Source organism: Hoplias malabaricus, chromosome 7 (genome assembly GCF_029633855.1).
Source record: "Hoplias malabaricus isolate fHopMal1 chromosome 7, fHopMal1.hap1, whole genome shotgun sequence".
NCBI lineage: Eukaryota > Metazoa > Chordata > Actinopteri > Characiformes > Erythrinidae > Hoplias > Hoplias malabaricus.
The window spans coordinates 19,933,700-19,952,769 of record NC_089806.1 but is presented as its reverse complement, the minus strand read 5'-3'; the positions used below and the strand labels follow the sequence as shown (position 1 = coordinate 19,952,769).

At 35.6% G+C, this 19,070-nt stretch overlaps 1 protein-coding gene across 1 annotated transcript; it reads left to right on the top strand.

The window, feature by feature from the left end:
- The first annotated feature begins 1,228 nt into the window (after nucleotides 1–1,228).
- On the top strand, nucleotides 1,229–18,714 carry blk (BLK proto-oncogene, Src family tyrosine kinase). Its single transcript, XM_066676557.1, has 14 exons — nucleotides 1,229–1,387; nucleotides 2,391–2,563; nucleotides 2,775–2,856; nucleotides 3,020–3,050; nucleotides 3,640–3,733; nucleotides 3,981–4,079; nucleotides 4,765–4,868; nucleotides 5,629–5,778; nucleotides 6,993–7,145; nucleotides 8,691–8,870; nucleotides 10,283–10,359; nucleotides 10,989–11,139; nucleotides 11,699–11,830; nucleotides 14,448–18,714. The coding sequence occupies exons 3-14, from the start codon at nucleotides 2,776–2,778 to the stop codon at nucleotides 14,648–14,650; spliced, it is 1,455 nt and encodes a 484-aa protein (XP_066532654.1). The 5' UTR covers nucleotides 1,229–1,387; nucleotides 2,391–2,563; nucleotide 2,775; the 3' UTR covers nucleotides 14,651–18,714.
- The last annotated feature ends 356 nt before the right edge of the window (nucleotides 18,715–19,070 follow it).

Genomic DNA, 19,070 nt, shown 5'->3' with positions numbered 1-19,070 from the left:
GTATCAGGCAACAACAGCCACAGACTCAGCTCAGTTCAGCTGAAGTCTTGCATCACATCAACATGGGCAAATATTCCAATGGCAAAATTTTAACAATTGGTATCCTTTGTTCAAAAACGATTAAACAATTTAAAAGGAAATGTAATGGAACATGTTGGTAAAAAGACTCTATTTCCAACTTTTTATTAGTGTTGCATATATTCAATTCTAACTGTTTATGTTTATAAAACACGATCAAGTTGGTCACTGAAAACAGTGAAAATCTTTTTGTGTGTGCTTTTGTATATTAAATAAATATATTAACAAATTTACAAATCAAAGGTTCTTATTTTTATTGCATTTTACAAAATGTACCATCTTTTCTGTAAATTATGTTAGTAATTTGAGATTCTTTAAGAGATTTAAAAATGTGCATATATGTTGCTTCATTTCATGTCCAAAACCAAATACAGATGCCTATAAAGATTTTGTGTAATAATCAGATTCAGATAAAGATATAGATTATGCTGTTGCTCTACACCCATCCAAAAAAGTATCTAAAGCTAGAGTCGAAGTAAGAGAATATTGTAGGATCACATACACGTTTAAATTATCTTTTTAAATGTTTATTTTAAATTCTGTCCATTTAGAATTGGAAAGCATGAGCATATTTACTGTAACCGAAAAAAAAACCCACAACGGTCAAAGCAGGAAATACATCTCTGTGGCTAGTAAACAACATCCTGTAGAGATGCTAAAGTGGTCTCTCTCATAACATTTGCCTCCATGTATCTCACAAACGTTTGAACAAAGTGGGCTACTGTTTATGAACGTTGTATGTATTCTTGCTACAATTTATGGCCATATATTTTTGATCTAAGAAGAGTAAACCTGTGAAATGGATTATTTGTGATAGAGACTAGAGAACTGCATCCAGGAGAGAGCTCTTCAAAATACAAGAGATGTGTAAGAAAGTCTTCAACCAACCTCCCTGTGTTTAAACTAACAATTTGTTTGGGGTAACTGGGTATGATTGCTTTACAGTCTTGAAGTTAAACATAACATTTGCGTAGTATAATTATATGCTCTGTATTTTTATTTGTCTTGTTCTGTGTGAAGAAGCAGCAGAGTTTGTGAATTGAGCTCTGGCAAAGAGGAAAGGGAGGGGATAAGCAGACTAAATAAACACAACAACTGCTCTGTATTTATCTATTTCTGCTAATGTGGTCTCTCAGGGCAGGCACTGGGCCTCAGCTGCTTTGAGATGGCATTTGGGAGTGTGTGTGTGCGCGCGAGCAAGTAAGGAACAGATAGATGAAATGCAAGAAAGAGGGAGGAAGACTCCTAAGACCTTCTCCTGCCAGCACTAAAACTGGATTCTAGTTTACAAGAAGTTGAGGGCACAGATGTAAGTAGGAGAACACTACTTATTTTTCACAGGAACTGATATTCTGAAATAATGAATATCATATAAAAAAATAGCCTCATATTTTCTAATATTTTGTTAAAAGGTCTAAACATAAAAAGAAAATCTTTGTAAATTTTTGTAATAATAAGATTATTATTTTTAAACAACGTATTTATATGTCACTGTCACACAATTTGAATAGTAACTGGACATGGAAGGAATTTTTTTAATTTAGTGCAGCAGGGTTATTATGCTCTTATAATAATGTCCTGCATACGTAAAAATATTTTTTACACATCCTAAGCATGGAAATGTAACTTTAAAAAAACCCGTTTTCTGAAAGAAAAGTCCTGAGTGTGGAAAAATTGTCCCGGAATGTCATTTATATAAAATGATCACATTTAAATGATAATAAATTCATTAAAAAAAAAAAAAAGGAAGAAAAGAATATTTACCTCAAATGATCAGCCCTAGTCTACAGTTATTACACATATATATCACTGGTGCTTTTTACAACGTGTAAAGTAGAATTATGTAATTAATACAAAGTACATTTTCTAACATTCTAACAATGTATTATAATTGGCACATTTTATGCATTTTATATATTTTTTGTATTGTCCCTGTCAGCACCACCGCCCACCAAATGTCTTTATAAATTTAACTTTGAAGGACTAGGCAAAAAATTTAATTAATTTAGATATTTTATGTTGAGTAATTTTTCTTCATTAGTCTTGAAAGGTTTACGCAATGTACATGAATACAGTTTTTAAATAATGTCAAAAGATGAAAAAGGCTGCATGTTTTTGCACTGGTGGGAATTAGTAGGCTAATAAACTGCTGGTGTGTTTAGCCCACAAATTGCACAGTGAACTAATAGGTAGAATGCAATTTTTGATTACGCTTTATCCAGTTCCTCAGTGACCCTTCCTGTTAGGTCATCATTTTTGTAAACCAGTCTAGCTTTATAGATTAACTTACTTTATTTTCTGATCTTTTTCAGCTGTTTGGTTTGGTTTATGTTTCTCTGACTGCAGTGCTTTAAAGGCACTGAAGATTTTTCTCTCATTCAGCCCTCATTATGAGAACACCAATGCTCATATGGACTACAGAGCTGAGTGCTGACACCAGTGGGGACTGACACATATGCAATAAAGATTGGTTGTGGACTGGCAGGTATCACTACAATCCTTTACAGTGTTATAAAAGAATCTACAGCTTAGCATATTCTAAAGTATAATGGGTGCTGTTAGCCTAGCACCGCATAAAATCTGTGTATCAATAACGTGGATATGTTTACTAAAAATTCCGTCAAAGAATTATAGAATTAGGAAGGTGGCCTAATTTTTTTTTAAAGAACTGTTCATCTCTCTTTCTGTCTTTTAAGAATGGGCTGTACTTGCAGTGGTCAAGTGAATCATAAAGAAAAAGGACATGCAAATAATAATTCAGCAGCAAACAAATCTCATGTACGTATCCTTAGTTACCTGCTGGTTTCGAACATTACATTCATTATATCACAGTGAGAGTTTTTGCTTGCAGTGCATGGCTTGTGTTCATTTTTCACCTGCCTTGCCTAATTTAAAAAACAAATGAATTTTAACACCATGTTCTTTCCACATTTATTTTCAGCCAAGAAAACAGCAGCGTGGTGCAGACAACGGTAATGTCTGTCAGCATTTCCAAAGCCATGATTTTTATTAACATACATATGAATGTTATTTGGGACTGTGGCAGCTGATCTTGATGTGTGGAGCTACTACCCTCAATATTCAAAGAGCCTTTTTAACAATAATAGCCAGCAGCTGAGTCACATGAACTTCATGGCCATTATATCACTGTTAGTTCAATTTTGGCCTGGAGCCTGTAGTTGCTTTCTCTGACATTAGTGTTTGACTATAATAATAAGTCCAGATGTCGGACACAAAATATATTACACATCCCAGCTCTCCAATAATTATGCCTCAGTGATATACTCCAGATACTGATGTTTTCCATAATACACCATGATTTAATGCTACCAAGAAAGTTATGAAACCATCTAAAAATAATATAGAGTAGCTGGGCTTATGCAATGAGTGTTAAAATAATAAATCATTTACTTTCATTAGAAAACCATTAAAGTTACTTCATTTTAATGTTGGAAACTTGTGTCACGATAAGTTTAATATATTTTCCAAACATTGTTTAATTGCAGTCATTGTAAAGACTTAATTTGTTCATCTTTCCTTTTAATTTGCTTTTATTTTAAGAAGACGATATTGTCGTCGCTCAGCATGACTTCAATCCAACCAACGAGAGCGATCTTCAGTTTAAGAAAGGAGAGAAACTCAAGATCATTCAAGAGTGGGTTGATAGAACTCTGAAAACGAGTTAATGTTGTATGAAGTAAATTTACTTGATCCATTTAACATGCCTAACTTCTTATCTCTTAAAACTGAAGTAATTAGCCTGACTGATGCTGTTGGGTTGTTGTTAAGCATTTATTTCATTGCTAAGATCTCAGAAGAGAGATTTCAGAGATTTCAAAGATTAAGAACTAATTTACAAGACACTGCATTAAAACTTGTCTTTGACTCTGATTTCATGTTAGAAATGGGGATTGGTGGTTGGCTAAATCCCTTGTCACCGGAGATGAGGGATACATACCCTGTACATACGTGGCACGGGCTCACACACTGGATGTGGAGAAGTAAGCTGTTGATTTCTCTTAAACACAGTTATTCAGATGTAAAACCAAATATTACTTACATATTGTTTTTGTTTTTTTCTGCCTCATAATTGGAAATCAGCAGCTGCATTTATGTTATATATAAATCTAATGAAAAATGCCTTTAAAATGATTCAGAATACAATTTCTTTGCATTAACCTAAAGTACTTTATGGTTCATCTCCTGTTAAATGTAGTTTTTTTTTTATTATTATTTTACTTATTTGGATTGTGGAAATATAATCCATTCTGACTTGGCAAGATGAATGTCATAACTGGGAAGCATCAGCTGAAATGTATTTCCATTTCGCTCCATGAATGACCTTACTAAAGAAGCTTAATTTTGCTTTCAGAGCAATAAAGTAATTTTACTGGAGTAATACATTCTTAATTATTCATGAAAATGAATGGAATAAAGTTGTTTTATAATATTTTTTGAGTCATTTCTATATGGAATTCAGAAAATATCTCTATGTATATAAGCCTATTTGGTACATTCATTGTATAATTTTATAAACGGCAGCTGACATTTTTAAATTAAACACAAAAAAAAAACACAAAATGAGAGATGGAGATACCAGTTTTTATTACTGGTATCTCCATCTCCATCTCCGAATGTTTGAGAAGCTGTCATTTATTTATTTTTTTATTTATTTTTGTGGTCTAGATGGTTCTTTAGGGATCTGAGTCGCAGAGAGACAGAACGTCTCCTTCTGGCTCCAGGGAACAGGATTGGTGCATTCCTTGTGCGAGAAAGTGAGACGACCCCAGGTCAGTAGCATAACACTGCCCTTTTAATTCCTTTAATCTCAGTTTTTCTCTGATTGCCTGTACATGAACTTTACCGCTTGGATAAACAGTGGACACTGTTTAAAAACAACAGTTATAGTAATAATGAAGGAAATCCTGCAGGTTTTCAATGGGTGATTGTTTGCTTGTGATTGTTCAACATGTCAGATATATGTTATGCTATAAGAAAGATTAAAGTCCAACAATGATATCAATGCCTAGGAACGGCAACAAAAAATGAGCCACTGTGGGAATTATTATTAGGTCAGTATGGTCTCGAATTGTGTAGCAGACTGGTGTCTATTCCAAATTTGGCCAGGAACCCCACACTCCTTTGCCTAGAGCCCTAATTCCACCTTCACGTAGCTTTGATCATTTTTTCAGTTGCATGCAAATGAGGTCACTATACACAGTTATTTTAACAGCTAAGCCTCTGGAAGCCACAATACCATTTTGTGTTGCCTCAAAAGGGTGACACACTTCAAAGACAATTCTAAGTGTTCTAACCACTTTATTCTGGACCGCAGCTATACCACAATTTGGCCATGGTCATTTAAGTGAATCTGAGAAAGTGGTTACTGGGCAAACACACAAAGGCTACAAAGACATACCACTACAAAAAAAATAAATAAATGAACATCCAAGTACATTAACTTTTGTATTTCACTATGTGACTGATACTTCTGTGTATTTACAATGCTCAGGGCTTGAGGAAGTTTCCTAACTGAGGTTTTGCATACAGGTGCTTTCTCCTTGTCCATAAGAGACTCTGCTGGAGACCAAGGGGACGTGGTCAAGCACTATAAGATTCGTGCCTTAGACAAAGGCGGCTACTATATTTCTCCATCCCTAACCTTCCCCACACTGCAGGAAATGGTACAGTACTACTCCAGTGAGTAAAACAGAACCTCTCCTTCAACAGCAATTTATCTGATGTTACCTTGGCACGTAATAATAAATGTTCAAATAACTTCCTCTAATAACATATAAAGCATCAGTTTAACTTATAACTTGCCCCAAATTACATTGAATCCAGATGAGGCATCAGCAAAGTACACTGATGAAAATGCTGTATCTGTCAAATGCGAGATATGAGAGTCTTGAAAAAGTCCAGTATGAAATTCCTTGAACATAACCTTGTTTTGTCTATTATAGCACCTTCTTCAAAATGTAACTATTTGAGCCATAGGGATGGTAGCTTTTTCTCTTTTGGAGAAAGAGGAAATGATTATTGACAGTGAACATCCAAATACACATTTCCTGCCAATGTTTCTGACTCTGACTGAATAGGAGTCAACTCTGGAGTTGTTCATCACTCTATTGACTGTAATCTGTAGTTCAGTGTTTCTTAATGATTGGTCATGGTTGCGGTTGGCATGAAAACTTCCACAACTGTATTATAGTTTAGCACTCTACATTCATCACTCAAAATTAAAGCCATTTTTTCTTGGGCTTCTTTTCTATAACATTTTTTGTAAAACTTTTTTTATGCACACAATAGACTTTGTAGACATTATGTACACCAGTGTGCAATACAAGAGCAAGTTAATACTGATGATCTGAACCTGAAAAATTAAACTAAACCAAAATTCTGTTTTATTAATCTTGATCAGCTGAGAGATGGTTTGGTTTTCATCTCATTTCTTGAGCAAGGGGCCCGCCTCTCTACTGCAGGGTGCACTTCCTGTGGTGTCTCTGAACGCTCTCTCAGTCTAAACCACCAGATAAGCAGGCCAACGCTAGCCTCGGTTCATCACAAGAAGCACAGACAAAGTAGAAGGTGTATGTTTTTATAGATTTGTCTGTCATATTCTCCGTGTAAGGCCATCTTCCTGCTTTAAGATCTACGCCTCTATGACATATGTGTGGTACAGTCACTTAACTTTGTGTTATGGAATCTTGTCACCAATTATATTTTCCCTTACATAAGATATTCTGTTCCTTAAACGATTATTTAATGTTCATCATAACAGTCATTCCACCTCCAGAGTTACGAGGGCTTTTTAAATGATTAGAAATAGAATTAAAAGCAGGTGGAAATTGAATCACCAGCTGGTTGAACTATTTCCAGTAATGTTTGTAATCATTACTCATATGTGTGTGTAGGATCAGCAGATGGTCTTTGTCAGAGATTGGGAAGTCCTTGTAAATCTGCTACTCCTCAGAGGCCCTGGGCCCAGGATGAGTGGGAAATCCCAAGGGAGACGTTGAAGATGATGAAGAGACTGGGTGCTGGACAGTTTGGAGAGGTCTGGATGGGTAAGAGCCTATATGCCCACATCCAATTCCTGTGAAATAAAAGAAAGAAGCCTTGTAGGAACATTTGATTACAGACATCCAGGAAAATATTAATGAGATCAGGTACTGATGATGAATGATTAGATCAGGATCCCAAACCCCACTCCAGTTCATTCCAAAGGTTTTGAATGATGCTCCATTACTCCAGAGAACACACAGCTCAACTCCTCCCCAACCCACTGCTTTGAAACATCTGAGCACACTTTCTACTGGTCATGCTGACCTCAGACTCACATGTGGCTGACACATTTCTGGTGATGTTAAACCAACTGTATGTGCACAACTTAACACTGGTATTAGAGTACTTAGTGACTGCAATAATGACTGCAAGTTTGACATGTTAGAGGTTGCATTATAAAGCTTCTTACCAAAAACAACTGTTTATTTCTTGTACCTAATAATGGTAATTGTATGGGTGGTGTAGATGTAATGAACAGGCTTTACATGACATGACCACTAAGCTGAAGATTATTGATTATATTCACTATCAATGTGCTGAGTCAAGGACTTTGATACAGTATTTCTGATGATTTCCTCAAAATATAAACTGACTCTAAATTATTTATCTGTTTAGTTTGACTGTTTTATCTATCTGCTTTTAAAATATGTGATTAAAAAAAGCACAACAATCACGTCTGTCTCAAAATAGTACCCCAGAATAACTTTGCAGTCAAATCACTGAGTTAAAAAAATGTAAGGGGAAATTCTAAAAATAATCCCTAGCAAACTTCACTCAGCTCTATTACTTGCAGATAAAATCTGCCCAAGAGGCAAAACATAAAATGTAAATACCAGTTAATTTTAAAATAGCTTGAGAAAAGTCTTTTTGTATTTCACTTTTTGAAAGAAAAGGCCACATGGCTCTTTGGCAACTGCACGTGGGCATAAGCACACCATGCCCAATGCCAAGCATGAACTAGAGAGGTATAAAGCCCCAGCAATGGCCTCTGGAGCAATGTATCAATGTAGCAAAATATCATATTTTTCAATATTGCAGTTTCATCCAATATCTTTGGAATGAGCTAGGCTATTTTTTAATAATTCCAGCCTCAGTAACACCCTCAAAACTGAATGTAATGAAAATGCTGCTGCTCAGAGTGTGTGTGTGTTCACAGCTCCTAATTACCAGTGTGTGTGTGTGTGTTTGGGTGTTTGTGTGTGTGTCTGTGTTCGAGTTCACAGGGGTTAAATCAAACTATTGTATGATGACCATAAAGCAACATTTATTGATTTCTCAATACACAAAATTTTTTTTTCAAACATCCTGTCTTAAGCCTTCCCAAAGTGTCGACGGTGTTAGTGCAAAGGGGGAAAACTGCTATTCATACACTCTGGTAAGGCTTAAGACTGGATGTTTGAACATTTTTTGTGTAATTCAGAAGAAATTGGCAGGTATCCATAAATGTTTAGCCATACAGTGCATATATGGTTTTAATAAAACTAGTTTAATTGCTTATGACGTTGAGCCATTTTATTGTCTGCATGTATATTTTCTTTTTTTTTTAGGCTACTATAAAAACAACCAGAAAGTTGCCATTAAGACTTTAAAAGAGGGCACCATGGAGCCAGATGCATTCCTGCAGGAGGCTAACCTCATGAAAAAGCTTCAACATGAGCGGCTAGTGAAACTTCACGCTGTAGTTACACAGACACCCATCCTCATTGTTACAGAGTTCATGGCAAATGGTGAGTATGTTTCAGCCATCACACTATGCTCATTTGTGCATTCAGCTTCAGAAAACCCTTCAGTGCAAAACTATAACTTGGCTTGCACTCTCATATCACTGGGGTGAGCTACAAGGCAGGCATGCCTAATTTAACTGAGAAACTCATCCAACATGGCGCCCTCCGTGGAAAACGTGTTTGCTCGTTCTTTCTACTTATTGCTGTTTTTGATTGTTGCACTCGTTCACTTTACCGTTCACCTATGTATATAATCTCAGTGAACTTTGCACTTTATTAGTTATCTAGTTATTCGTTGTATTTTCTCTTCCATTTGGCATTCTTGGTGAGGAGCAAAAGAAAGAATTTCATTGTACACAGAACCTGTTCCTTACTGTGCAAATGGCAATAAACTCTGTGCAAATGGCAATAAACTCTTTGAACTTTGAACTTGAACTTGAAATTACTATGTTGGCCAGAGGTTTCCAAACTTTTCTTCTATGAGCCAGAATGGATGATGCCAAAATAACTGAAGGCCAGTTCATCTTTGCCCAAACATTATACATAATGTGTACATTATTATATATCCAGATTAGTTCATATTCAGTTTGCTTTGGTAAAAGTTGATGACGTGGAAGCAAACAACAGCTTTATTTTCCTTCCTGCTCATCCACATAAATATTTATTGTACTATATCACACCATAATGTATTTTGGTGTTAAATGCACAATGCTGTCTCTGTAAGGGATGGATTATTTGCCACAGTAGTGTGCTAGCTAGTGTATAGGGCCAGTTTATTCTGTAAGTACATAGTGTTACTCTTACTATTAAATGAAAGGAAAAGCTGAGGCTTATTGTCTGATCAGTTGTAATGCATCTTAAGACAGAAGTTCAAAAGCTTTGTGTCTCAAGAGATGAGCCTCCTAAAATGTATGCCCTAAAACCAGGAATTAGATCCTTCTGGACAATTTAAATAATAATAATAATAATAATAATAATAATAATTGACAAATATTTAGCACATCATAACTAAGAAGGTTCTTCCCTTGGATGAGAAGTGGTTCGGTTCTTGTCTTTATTTTACTGCAGCTGAACTTGAGCGATATTTTGTGCTCTCTAAAAGAGGAGACAAAAGAATTCTGGGCTCTCTTTCTCTGGAGCAATAAGCAAAAATATAGGCTGACTTGGGCTTATAGGGCTGTGTAAGCAATTTAATCACCAAAAGCTGCTGGACATGTTGGATCCCCATCCCAGCACTAAAGCATAGATCATGTTTTAAAAATATGCTTTTTAAGCAAATGTTTGTTGATTTGCAGTTCTCTGTGTATAATTCATATTATTAACATGGAAGCAATACACCATGTTCAGTGGGAGTTGACTGAGGCACATTAAAATTATTATGTGTCACTGATGTGTTTTTACTGGGCTCATTCCAGGGAGCTTATTAGACTTTCTGAAAACTGATGATGGCAGGAAACTAAAACTCCCCAAGTTAATAGACATGGCAGCTCAGGTAAGCACCGCTTTGATGTTTCTCATGCTGTTCGTCCATCCTTGAAGTATATATGACATATATTTTAATAGTATTTAAATGCTTGCAGTTTCCAGTTTGATATGTTTGTTTATAGTGGAAATGTGTATTTTTACATGCTTTGTTGTTAAACTAGAATTAGGCTTGACTATAACCTATCCCAGAGTACTATTTTGAGTGCTTCTCTCACAAAATTGTGTGATAAAAGTAGTGGGAAAAAAAAAGTCAGTGCTGTTCTCAGTTTGTGGTCACACTGTGAGCGTCTGCTTCTCACTGCCTCTCCGCAACTCGATTATTAACTTCCGGCCCGGAAGTGATGTCACTTTTTCCATCTAACACCCTCCCCTGAGGCAGCATGTATTCCCTAGTGTTGTTTGAGTGGTAATGTCCTGTTTAAATCCACTCTGCATAACTGTAAAAACTGTGTGTAACTGTACAAATATTTTACTCTACTGTAGATTGAGTGCAGAGCTGTAACAACTTTCAAATTACAAACAATGCACGTGCACATAAAACTTCTTTTATTTTATAAATACAGAATAAATAAATGTAAAGTTAAACAAGAAGCAATATACACTGTATGTTGCTTGATTTTTTTCTCTCTATGGTAGATTGCTGAGGGCATGGCCTACATAGAGAAGAAGAACTATATACATAGGGATCTCCGTGCTGCCAACATACTGGTATCAGAAACATTGCACTGTAAGATAGCTGACTTTGGCCTGGCCAGGATTATAGAATCTGAATACACTGCACAAGAAGGTATGGAGAATATTCTTCCTGAATATGCAATTGCAATGTTAACTGTATATTGTTAACTGTATAGATGTTAACTGTATATTGCATGGCTGCTTAAATGTTTCAGATGTGTTGGGTTCTTAGTCTAACCTTAATTTGGTGCTGTACAAGAAAGTGTTCCCCTATTTCTAACCTATTTATAACCCAGATATACATCTATCCATGAATGTTTAATACTTCTGTACTAGAGTTAGTAAAATATTATCTGAAAATCTATGCATTCACTTAAGTACATGCTTTGAAAACTAAACATACCATATTACACTCAGCACTAAGTACTCAAATATTAATACTGTACTTAGTCCACCAATGCTTAATATTAGTGTTATTTTCTGTCAGCCATCTTTTAGTTTTCCTGAATAGCTCAGGATGTTACAGACGTTACTTCTAAGCTGTGCTAAGCAGTTATGCAATTTTAATACATGCCTTCAGATGTTTCATTATATCTAATAGGTGAAAAGCATTTTATACACAAGCATACAAGCATGTCATGCCTCTTCTTTTTATCTTTGACTCTGATTAGGTGCAAAATTCCCGATTAAGTGGACAGCCCCTGAAGCGATCAATTTTGGCACTTTCAGCATCAAGTCAGATGTCTGGTCCTTTGGTGTGTTACTGACTGAGATAGTAACATATGGAAGAGTCCCATACCCAGGTAACACAATAACATTTAATTATTCATTCATTATCTGTAACTGCTTATCAAGTTCAGGGTCCAGAGCTTACCTGGAATCACTGGGCGGGGCAACACAATAACAGTTATAATAATAAAAATTGTATATATATATATATATATATATATATATATATATATATATATATATATATATATATATATATATATATATATACCCGCAAATAATAAAACAATAGACAGTAAAAACACTTGAAATAGGTTTAGGGTTAAAAAATATGCAGGAAATTCTGAAATTGTGAATATGCTGTGAATACCAGTGTCTTGGTCATAAATTATTGTGCCAGTTGCTAGAGACTGTGGGGCGGGGACACTGAATCTCCCCATTTTGTGTTTTTGTGTGTCCTGTATGTTTGTTTGTGACTGATGTGTTTGAAATGTGCTGTTGTTGGGGGCTGACCATCAGCCTAAAGTGTGTCTGCTGGCATGTGGTGCCCTTGGATCTTGCTAAACACCAAGCTCAAATATTGCTTTCTTTCTGTACTGTGTCCTTTTGAGGGCATGATTAACAGTTGCTTGTTTGCACTATGGCTGTGACTCAATTGCCAGCCTCCAAGACCATTACATAATTAACCATCTACGGAAAAGTATTTATGATGAACTTATTAAGCTTGATGGTATGGTGCTAGAAATAAAACATAATCTCCAATTGAGCGTCGTCTGATACCCTCTTAAAATTAAATCCACAGTTAGTTCAGACCTTGCAAGGTGATTGGCTGAGAGGCATAAAATAATTCTGCATGTTCAGTTGTATCCTAGCAACAAGATGCAAAATATATTGTAGCTTTCCAATGAAAAACATGTATCTCCAAAAATAGTAATTTTACAGAAGTAAAAAAAAATTTCAATGGATTGATTCCAGTAATTTTGAGTTTTTCAATTGGTGCATTCATCAGACCGTGTAGGTGCCCAAATGACTTAAACTGACAAAAATTATATTGCAAATGTATTTCTTCCAAAGACATTTCTGTCAGTCAGAGCAGGCAAACCACAGAAAGCTAGGCAGAAGTTCACTGGCATATAGCGTGATATTTGAAATGTGTTAACCAATGTGTGTTAACCATTCAGGCTCATTCCTGCTTATTGGCTGGTAACCAATTACATTTGTTCTGTTTTCAAGGTAGTGCTGCTTCCAAAACCATATTGAGTAGTGATTTTGCACATGAGCCTGTAAAATTTTATCCTCAAAGCAAACAGCACAAATATGATGACAACAAAACATAAACTCTCATGGTAATCAACAAACCTATCACACCTTAAAGCACAAACTAGGCACTAATCCATGAAGAAGAAAAGAGCGATATCACTGTGTGACCTGTATTTTTAATCATACTGTGGCAATTTGTAGGAAAAATGTTCTAAAATATAAATTGAAAACAACTGAGAGTAACTGATACAAGAGCCTGTGAAAAGATTGAACTTTCCTTACATAGTGCAAATTAACATTTTTGTACATTATTATTATTTTTTGTCTGTAAGTTATAAAACCCAAACACATTACAATGGAATAATAACAATAATATGCTCTAAACTCATGAATTCATGCCTAAAGCACAACCAAAGCTAATATTTCATAGCATAGTATTCTTAATTGTGTAATATTCTGTTACTATTTTACATCTGCTAAAAAAATATTTGGTCTGAAGTCATAACAAATTTCAAATGTAAAGAGCACTTCTTCCTAATTATTCCTACCTGCTGCATCTTTAGAGTAAAGTCAAGCCCAGACAATATGTTCAAGACAAAGCAGTGACTCAAAAAATATTTATAACACCTCATTTGTTTCCACTGTTTTTCAACCTACACTCATTCTATAATTTTTATTAAGTTGTATTAAGTATACAATTAGGTAAGTTCTCATTTCTTGTATTTAGGGATAATGTTCTTCTATGACAGCAGTACTCAAATGGTGCATTTACACTTCATGGCATTGCTCTACATGCTTTTCCCTGGACACTTTTACACTAGCAAAACTCCCCCTTCTCTGAAGGGAACGTGCAGGCTTTGAAAACCACAAAACAACTGCAGTGGTAAAATTAGGTGTTATTTACTCGTGTATTAGTGTGTTGTTTTTGTTTGTATGAACTGAACATGGCTCTGCACCTCGGTTCTCACAGCAGAGTTTTCTCAGTCTGTTCAATTATAAACAAGTGGATTGCAATGTTGACTTTGTTTGAAACAGAGCCATTTTGACACCACTATTGTAGTTTTAGGCTATTAGCCTACTGTGTTTGATACCTTGTTCATTTTGCCAAGCAGCTAACTTCCTGTTGAGTAGTGCACTTCATGTCATGGACAGTTCAAAAGCTCCATGACTTGACAAGTATCGAAAGGAAATGACAACATTTTTATGTACTATTCTCTTGCTTATATTTTGTTGTTAGTTAGTAATTAATTGCATTTAGGTTTGGATTTGTACTGGATTCCACACATTAAGTACAACTGTTACATGGCGATGCCCAAAGAGGCCTTTCTGCATCTTTTATAAAAGTATATATCTACTGTACAACCAGGAATATATCTTAAATTGGCTTTTTAAGCCTACTGATTTTTTTTGTTTGTTTGTTTTTTTTGACAGGCATGACAAATCCAGAGGTGATTCGAAATCTGGACAAGATGTACAGAATGCCATGTCCAGATGCCTGCCCTGAGGAGCTGTATGATATCATGTTGATGTGCTGGCGGGAGAAAGCAGAGGAGAGACCAACATTTGAATACCTGCAGGACACACTCAATGACTTTTACATTGCTACGGAGGGCCAGTATGAGATGCAGCCATAGACATTTGCATTACCCAAGAACAGAGAAATGAACCGATGGACATATTTAAAAACATCAGAGGTAGTGGAACTATCAAGACTGACCATGATACATTGCACATGACAGTTGGGTGGTAAAATTAGGAAATGGCATCTGGGCCCATTTATGGATTTTTTTTAACAATATCTCAGTTCGATAAGAGTTCATCCCTGAATTTCTATAAAACATCACTCACCTGGTATTGGATGAATATAGTTTGTGGTATCTTTTTGCACATTTATCGTAACATCTGATGTGTCATACACAAATGTTAACAGATTTGTGCAGCTTCAGCAATACGCAACATACATCCTTAAAGGGAAATTTCATCTACACATTTCAAATTTTCTGCATCATTCAATCGTAGAGATGTAAACAGGGTAATTCAGAGTGGTTGAATAGGAAATTGTGCTTTGTGGAGAAACCTAACAACATGTGAAAAGAACCCGAATTCTTCGAGCCAAAAACAGCCTTTTCATTTACGATCCAAAATATTTATCATGTTATGATAATGATAAATTGGTGGTAAATATAGAAGTGATCTTTTTTGTACTGTACAACACTGTACATGTGGCTTTTGATTAAAAACAAGATGAATCACACAAACCTGTGCTAGGCACAAGCATTATATAGTAAATATTTGCTTTATTTAGATGGCTTTCAGAGAAACCCTGAACATTTCTGTGAGCCGCTCTGACTTGATGAGTTTCTCTACCACTTACCATTTCACAACAAACCACTCTGAGTGACTGTTTAAACCTTGAAGACAGACATTGTTAAACAGACATGTTATAAACACAAAGGAATTCCAGTTTAAGAAAACATGTGATAACAACACTTTATCACGTTACACAGCTTACATGAACTCATGATGTTCAGATCTTGTCATGCCACATCATGGTGTAATATAGTGAATAAGTGTTTCACAGTTTTCTTTTACTAATAGGCATTTTCTGGTGTTTATTTAATATTTTTTTGTGTTCAAGGGAATACAGTTTTGAGTGACCAAATAATTTAGGTATCTACCTTTGGGCTGATGTTTGCATATGACCTGCATTTTTGTCTTGATGTGTAACGAATGCAGGAAATCATCAAGTTATTGATGCTCTCTGGAAACGTGGTACATCACTTTTATTAATAACCATATTACATCAACATTTAAAAGCATTGACATTGAGCATAGTGTCCAGAAGTCCTGCAAATTCATGAAGGAGCCACCACTGACAGAGGTGCTTCATCAAGAAGAAACTGAGGCATCGGTGTGAAAGATCCAATAAGATCAATATTTTATTTTTCTTAAGACTAAAACCTGAGATTGTGTATAATATTCTCCCAGTGTATTCTTTGTCAAATAATTTTTTTCCACTAAATCCATTTTATATAAAGAAAAAGACACAGTGTGTCACTGATTTGAAGAACTGAGCTGTGCACTTGGGAACATTTTGTTAAATATTAGTAAGTGGATGTGTGAGTGAGTTAAAAGCCAGTACTTTATGGTGTTTTACCTATTAAAAAAAACCCTAATCTCCACATATTTTCAACATCTAAAAAAAACATGTATCTCAGTTTATTTTTACATTTTATAATTTCTTACATAATTTGAAAACTAAAGCTGCCCTTTACAACTGGTGAATTTGTCAGGATGAATGGACAGGCTCAAATGCTTCATAATCACTTAAGCATAATATTGTTCTATTAACTTCAGTTCAAAGTTAACAGTGATTTATGTTAATTGTAAAGTAATGAAGATATGAGACTGTCATTTGACAGTGGTTATATGTTTAAAAGAGAATTAAACCTTTACTGGTTACTAAGGCCACATGAGCCATTATTACCAAGTTAAAAATTACAACTCAGAAGCATTTGCTGAATTTCAGCTCTTAGTTTAGAATTAAAACCTTTGTTCAGGATAAAAACATAGACATGTACAAACTCCTAACCACCTAAAGCAAATCAACCCACCTTTTTTGAAAACAATGCTTTTCTTATCTTGCGATATTGTTAATGTTTGTTCAATCATATTTGAATAGGTGATGACTGAATATTTTACAGATATTTCTTACTATGGTTTGTCATTGATGTGGAGCACTGCCATGATGAAATTTCAAAAGTTATTTGATAGCTTATGGTGCCCCCTTGTGGAGACTTTTCCAGTTGCTAAATGTGAGTGAGATACAACCCAGTTCCATGAGGTGCTTAGCTGGATCCTTAAAACTGTTGTATTCACTGAACCTGTGAAACATGTTTCTATACTAATTCATTTTATTCTCTAAAACAATATGAGCAAGGAACTTATTAGAAAGCTATAAGCTGAAGATTGCATAGTTAAATACTGGAGAGTTCACTGTGCTGTCTAGGGCAAAATACACTGAAACACTTGCATACTACACTAAAACCTTTGCACACTACACTGAAACACTTGCACCTGTATACTCGTATATACATTAAACGAGAGAGAGAGAGATGCATTCAGTGTTGAGTGCGCCTGGAACTCATCTCAGTGTTACAGGAAGGTAGTTTCTGATGAACTGAGCATGCTCAGTAGCACAGAGGGAAATAATGTTTGATAAACTCCTGAGCTTTGAGTTTTTTAAGAAATTAACAAATATTTCTCCCTCTGTGTTTTTGTTGGTCTGTGCAGGTGATGAAACACTGATCTAAAATGAATTAGAGGCTGAATCCATGAATACAATAGACCCAGTAAACTCACAGCAGTTCTGCAATGGTGCTCATGACTGCAAACTGCAACTGACTAAACGCTGTGTCTGCAGACTGTTGTGGGTTTACTGGGGTCGCATGTAAAAACTGAGTGGAGCAATTTTTTGTTCAATTCTGAAAGCCCAAATCTAATGTTGTTAAACAATTATTATTTCCCTCTGTGCTAGGAGCACTCACAAGCTAGTATACATTGTTCAGTGTAGTGTGCAAGTTTTCAGTGCAGTGTGTGTGTAGTGTGTTCTGCAAGTGTTTCAATGTATTTTGCCCTAGACGGCCTCCCATATTCAAGACACACCTAGAGCCCCTCCCCCACCCCCCCCACCTCTCTCTCTCTCTCTCTCTCTCTCTCCCCAATTTCCCCATGAGGCAGAAACATGTTTGCAGATAAGTAAGAGAAAATGACACCAACACCCTAGAGCCAGTCCTGGGGTTTCCTGCTGAGCTGAAACAGGAAGCAATGAGTAAGCATTCCTCTCATACCACAGAGAGAGAACACACTCACTCACCAATGATAAGAGTTGCCCAGCCTAGAATTCCAAAGAGTCTTGATGCTTTCACCTCACATTTAGAAGTACTCAAGGTTAATGCTTAAAAGAATGTTTCCAAGAACGTTTTCCTCACAATCCTGAGACATGTATAAGATGTTAATGATGAGCCACTGTGTTTGTATCTCTACAATTGTTCTTAGAAAGACTTGTTTTTTTTATAAGAAAGATACATTATTTGTCTATAGATTTTTTGAAGAGTCAGGTCAGGTGCTGATGGTGGATGATTAGTTCTGAATCACCTGTGCTACTTTAACTCATCCCAAAAGTATTGGATATTGGGCTGCGTCTTAGTGCTGCAATAGTCTCAGAGTTATGTGAGATTAAATAAGTTGCAGATCAGTGCATCGTCACATAAATTTTTGTTTGGTGGTCCCCTTGATGATCCCCCTGATAAGATGACTAGAAAGGACAATGTACTCAGTAAACTGTATGAGCCAGCTCTGTGATTATGGAGCTGCATGCAGTATGTTTCCCAGGGCAATTATTCTAACACATCCTCACACATTGCTTATCTGTAAAATCTCACCCAATTATAATAATTACAGGGAAACATCCTCCTTGAAATATATACAATGGCAGTACTTTGATTTAAGCATCCAACTAAATTTTACGAAATGGTTTCAAGAAAAAGGGCCTGTATGTACAAATACTACAATGCATCATTTGAATAACTGAATAAAAAACACGTATATTTTTATTGACAGAGTAAATTTTACTAGCTTTATACTAGACTTTCTGCTTATTTCTGTATAATGCTGAGATGTCAAGAAAATGTTTGGTTTGATGTGAATTTGTCACAGCTTAGAAACCATGGGTATTGTAATATGGGCCTTTTTTATTTACTATTGAAATTGACCAGTTAACAAAGACTTATTTTAGTTTTGTATGTTGAATGTAGTCAAGTAGTGCATAAAGAATTTTTTTTTGAATCCTTAGATTTCTCAGTAAGTACCTCATTGCTATGTGTGATTTGTATGAAAGCGGAATTAGGGCAAAAGCTTATCCAGGCGTTTTGTACAATTACATACAATGAGGTCAATTTTATAAGATTTACACCTGTTTCCCATTACCTCCTCTGTGAACAGTTCTGTGCAGCAAAGGATTATACATGAAACCATTTTTAATAACTCTGGACC